The 6,000-nt window shown below is 33.8% G+C and overlaps 1 protein-coding gene across 1 annotated transcript; it reads left to right on the top strand.

The window, feature by feature from the left end:
* The first annotated feature begins 3,749 nt into the window (after nt 1-3,749).
* Nucleotides 3,750-6,000, top strand: LOC141552932 (olfactory receptor 8D1-like). Its single transcript, XM_074284841.1, is given in 3 exon segments — nt 3,750-3,790; nt 5,011-5,938; nt 5,941-6,000. Coding segments are annotated over 3 exon segments (1,029 nt in total).

The raw sequence follows: 6,000 nt of genomic DNA on the forward strand, positions 1-6,000 counted from the left end.
GTTGAATTTTTTTCCTTCCACAAACTTCTAACTTCAAAACTTCAAAAGGTCTAACTTCAAAAGAGATAGTATGATTATCAAAAAATTCTGAAAGACAGTTTCTGGCCAATTTAATATTTTTATTAATAAGTTCAGCATGTTTATTAAGAAAAAGATGGTTATTTGGCCATCTCTCTCAGAACAAACATCAGTCATGGTGGTGGACTCAGTTTATATGATCTGAATGTGTTCCCAAGGGATACCAATGAATTCTAGTTAACACATTGGTATATGTTTTATTAAAATGAAGGTCTTGGGGTACATTATGTACATCACCCAAAACTTGGTAAATCATCCATATCCACATCCCCTTTTTTGACAAAAGTGAGAAACAACATTTCTCATATATTTGCCTGTGCAAACATAATGACCAGGAGGAACACACACATCAGACCAAACTTAGAAGTTCTTTTACTGTCTAATTAGACTTTGATTTACCTAAATCTTTAAGAGAGATTTCCTCTATTGTTGCTTTCTGGATGAGAAAGTAGGAAAGGTCTGACATATTCATGCTAATGTGTTAGAAGTCTTTGTCTATCAGAAATTATCAGAGTTTCTGCTAAAAAGCTATTAGAAATAATTCAAAATTTCAGCAAAGTGGCAGGATACAAAATAAATCCACATAAATCCTCAGCATTTTTATATATCACTAACAAAATGCAACAGCAAGAGATACAAAGAGAAATTCCATTCCAAACAAATGTTGAGAGTATAAAGTATTTGGGAATCCATCTACCAAAGAAAAGTCAGGAATTATATGAGAAAAATTACAAAACACTTGCCACAAAAATAAAATCAGATTTAAATAATTGGAAAGACATTCAGTGCTCTTGGATAGGCCGAGCGAATATAATAAAGATGACAATACTCCCCAAACTAATCTATTTATTTAGTGCTATACCAATCAGACTCCCAAGAAACTATTTCAATGACCTAGAAAAAATAACAACAAAATTCATATGGAAGAATAAAAGGTCGAGAATTGCAAGGGAACTAATGAAAAAAAAAACTCAGAGGAAGGTGGTCTAAGTGTACCTGATCTAAAGCTATATTATATAGCAGCAGTCACCAAAACCATTTGGTATTGGCTAAGAAATAGACCGGTAGATCAGTGGAACAGATTAGATACAAAGGACAAAAAAGGGTACATCTATCGCAATCTAATCTTTAACAAACCCAAAGATACCAACATTAGGGATAAAAATTCATTATTTGGAAAAAACTGTTGGGAAAATTGGAAATTAATATGGCAGAAATTAGATATGGATCCACACTTAACACCATATACCAAGATAAGATCAAAATGGGTCCATGATTTAGGCATAAAGAGGGAGATAATAAATAGATTAGAGGAACAGAGGATAGTCTACCTCTCAGACCTGTGGAGGAGGAAGGAATTTATGACCAGAGGAGAACTAGAGATCATTATTGATCACAAAATAGAAGATTTTGATTACATCAAACTAAAAAGTTTCTGTACAAACAATACTAATGCAAACAAGATTAGAAGGGAAATAACAAATTGGGAAAATATTTTTAAAAGCAAAGGTTCTGACAAAGGTCTCATTTCCAAAATATACAGAGAACTGACCCTAATTTATAAGAAACCGAACCATTCTCCAATTGATAAATGGTCAAAGGATATGAACAGACAATTCTCAGAGGAAGAAATTAAAACTATATCCACTCATATGAAAGAGTGTTCCAAATCACTACTGATCAGAGAAATGCAAATTAAGACAACTCTGAGATACCACTACACACCAGTCAGATTGGCTAAGATGACAGGAACAAATAATGATGAATGTTGGAGGGGATGTGGGAAAACTGGGACACTGATACATTGTTGGTGGAGTTGTGAAAGAATCCAGCCATTCTGGAGAGCAATTTGGAACTATGCCCAAAAAGTTATCAAACTGTGCACACCCTTTGACCCAGCAGTGCTACTACTGGGCTTATATCCCAAAGAAATACTAAAGAGCGGAAAGAGACATATATGTGCCAAAATGTTTGTGGCAGCTCTTTTTGTTGTAGCTAGAAACTGGAAGATGAATGGATGTCCATCAGTTGGAAAATGGTTGGGTAAATTGTGGTATATGAAGGTTATGGAATATTATTGCTCTGTAAGAAATGACCAGCAGGAGGAATACAGAGAGGCTTGGAGAGACTTACATCAACTGATGCTGAGTGAAATGAGCAGAACCAGAAGATCACTGTACACTTCAACAACAATACTGTATGAGGATGTATTCTGATGGAAGTGGAAATCTTCAACATAAAGAAGATCCAACTCACTTCCAGTTGATCAATGATGGACAGAGGTAGCTACACCCAGAGAAGAAGCACTGGGAAGTGAATGTAAATTGTTAGCACTAATATCTGTCTGCCCAGGTTACATGTACCTTCGGAATCTAAAGTTTATTGTGCAACAAGAAAATGGTATTTACACACATGTATTGTATCTAGGTTATATTGTAACACATGTAAAATGTATGGGATTGCCTGTCATCGGGGGGAGGGAATAGAGGGAGGGGGGGATAATTTGGAAAAATGAATACAAGGGATAATATTATAAAAAATATATAATAAAATTAAAAGAAAAAAAGAAATTATCAGAGTTAAAGAATAGTCTTAGAAACACATTTTATAACTTTTTTTCCCATTGGATAAATTTAGAACCGGAAAGGAACTGTAAGCTCATTTTATCCAGCCCTACCTTTTACATATAAGAACTGTGATACCCTCACAGTCTAATTATTTGTTGGATATCACAATATTAAGTAGCAGGACTAGCATTAAAATCCAGGTCTTCCAATTAAGGTCTTTCAAAGACATCAATTTTTCTCAGGGACTTTCATCCTTACTAGAATGGCAACTTATGAGGTTTAAGTATGATTCCTTTCAAGTATTGTTTTATTCTTTGTCTTTTGCATCTCCATTTACTACACAAATAGTGCCTGGCACTTGATGCTTGATAATAATTTGTTGGTTGATTAAGATCCTGTGTTTTATATAAAATTCAATAATGTTACCTGTGCTCAGCAAATAGGAGCTCTTCAATCAATAAATTCTTGTCAAAGAGCATTAATGAATTTTAGAATGCATTGGCTTGGAAAGGCAGTGCCTACATATTGTGAATGAACTTTATTGATCTTGGTATCTAAAATTTGCTTAATGTATACTGTCACTAATGATTTTTAAGAAGAGTAATGAACTTGGCCAGGTGTAGACTTGATATCTTTTGAAGAATTTATTACAGGAGTGAAAGAATCAAGAAGAAAAAACAGTACTAGGTTTTTATAATAGTCAAGAAATATCATCATTTTAACTTTTATTCTTTTGGGAACAATAAGAACTTCAAGACAAGGTGCAGAGTGACACAGAGGGCCAAGCTTAGAGTGAAAAATACCTGGGTTCAAATCTGTCTGTGATTCATGTTAACTCTGTGACTGACAAGTTATCCAATTTCACAATGGATCCAAGAAGTTTGTAAATTGTAAATTGTAAAACAATTTATATATTTGGGGGCAGCTAGGTGGCGCAGTGGATAGAGCACCAGCCTTGAATTCAGGAGGACCCGAGTTCAAATCTGGTCTCAGACACTTAACACTTCCTAGCTGTGTGACCCTGGGCAAGTCACTTAACCCCAGCCTCAGAAAAAACAAAACAAAACAAAATTTATATATTAATTACTTATTTGCTGTTGAAGGATGTCCCTGGCAATCCTTCACAGTGATGACTTAAAACTTCTGTAATGCTCTCAGGAATGGTGAGGATGGAGTGGACCTTTAAAAATTATTTCATTTTCACTTTTTCTGTGATTTCATATTTTCTAGAAAAATATTATAAAATGCAATTGGCTTTTTTTGGAGTATATTGCTTTTATTTATATATTTTGTGGATAATATTCATCTTCATATCACCCAAATTTCCCAAAATGTCTTTTTTTCCTACCTCTTCCAAAAAAAAAAAAAATCACTTGTCATAAAAATGAGAGAAAGAAAGAGGGAAAGAGATTTCAAATAGAGAACCCAAAAATTAAAATAAAAACCCACCCTGGTTTCACATCCTTAGTTCCATCATATGCAAAGATGAGTAAGGATTTCTCAAGATTTCTTCTTTGGGGCAAATTTGTGCATTATGTTTTCACATTCAACAATTTCAATTATTTTACATATGTAAATAAGTCTTTCAGACATTGTTGTAATTACTACTGCATTTTATTCTCCTACTTGTTCTGACTAATTTCACTTTGCATAAATTTATTTCTTCCTATGAGTCTATGATTTCGTCATATTCATGGTATCATTAATCTTAATCACTATATTGCCATTTTAAGGTATTATTTTCTGGAAGTTCAATATTCTTGTGTCTTAAAGAGCTGAATTCTAGATTATCCTCTATGGAATGGGAACAAGCATTACTTAATATTTTCTGAAATGTAGAAATTAAATTCTTTTCTTTTTTATAGTTTTCAGGAAATTCAATAATCATTGTTTTGTCTCTTTGATGTCCCCTTTAGATACATCATAATTATTTCATTCTTTCTAAATATTTCCATTTGAGGAAATTTCAGGTCTTGTTTTTCCTTATGATACTATTTTCATCATTCTAACTTTGGGAAAAGAAAAATTTACTCTATATTATAACCATTGGTTTGTTCTATTGTCATCTTGTTGTAAGATTATTTTTTCTAAAGATAATGCTTTCAGAAATGTATTTTTGTTTTAAATAAAATTTAATATGCTGGTATTTATTATATTAAAAGATTTTAATTGTTTTCAAATCTCAGATTTAGATGTTATGATTCAATATTATATTAGTAGTTTATCAATATATGTGGAAATGTGTGTGCCACTTTTCAGTTTAAGAAGATATTCATTCATTATCTAATCATTCATTAGATCTTATGTCACCAGACATTTACAAGTAGTTATCTCTAATGACATTCTTTTTTTCCTTTCTCCTCAGATTTCCACTTCAACTATCAAAGGATTATGGATATAGGAATCATTCCACAGTGATAGAATTTATTCTTATGGGATTAACAAACCAGCCAGAATTCCAGATCCCCCTCTTCTTACTCTTCCTACAAATATATATTATTTCCATGATGGGAAATTTGGGCTTACTCTTACTTATCAAAACTAGTTCTAATCTTCATACCTCCATGTATTATTTTCTTAGTAACTTGTCCTTCATTGATCTTTGCTACTCCTCTGTCATTACTCCTAAAATGCTGGTGAGCTTTGTATCAGAGAAGAATATCATCACCTACCCAGGGTGCTTGACCCAGTTCTTTTTCTTCTGTACTTTTGCCATTGTTGATCTATTCATATTGTCAGCCATGGCCTATGATCGTTATGTTGCCATCTGTAACCCCCTTATCTATACCATCACTATGTCTCAGAGAACCTGCTTCCTACTAGTGGTAGGAGTATGTACTATGGGGGTCTTTGGAGCCGTGACTCATACAAGTGCTTTAACCAGACTGTCCTGTGAAAACAATGTAATTAGTCATTATTTTTGTGACATTCCACCCCTTTTGAAACTCTCCTGTTCTAGCATCCACCTCAATGAACTTTTAGTGATGCTTCTGGTTGTGATTAACTCATTGGTAACCACTCTATCTAGTTTGATTTCTTACATTTTCATCCTTTCAAATATCCTAAACATCCATTCTGCTAAAGGCAGGTCCAAGGCCTTCAGCACTTGTGCGTCCCACCTAGCATCTGTGGGTGTCCTGTACAGCTCCATCATTTTTATGTACTGTCAGCCTGCATCAACCAGCTACATTACTCAACAAAAACTGTCCTTAGTGATCTACACCACAGTCATCCCTATCCTAAACCCCTGGATCTATAGTCTGAGGAATAAGGATGTGAAGGATGCACTGAGAAAAAATCAGAAAAAGACTGGGCAGTTTCTTGGTGCAGACATGGAAAGCCTTGCATCAAATAA

The sequence above is a fragment of the Sminthopsis crassicaudata genome, chromosome 2 (assembly GCF_048593235.1).
Source record: "Sminthopsis crassicaudata isolate SCR6 chromosome 2, ASM4859323v1, whole genome shotgun sequence".
Lineage (NCBI taxonomy): Eukaryota > Metazoa > Chordata > Mammalia > Dasyuromorphia > Dasyuridae > Sminthopsis > Sminthopsis crassicaudata.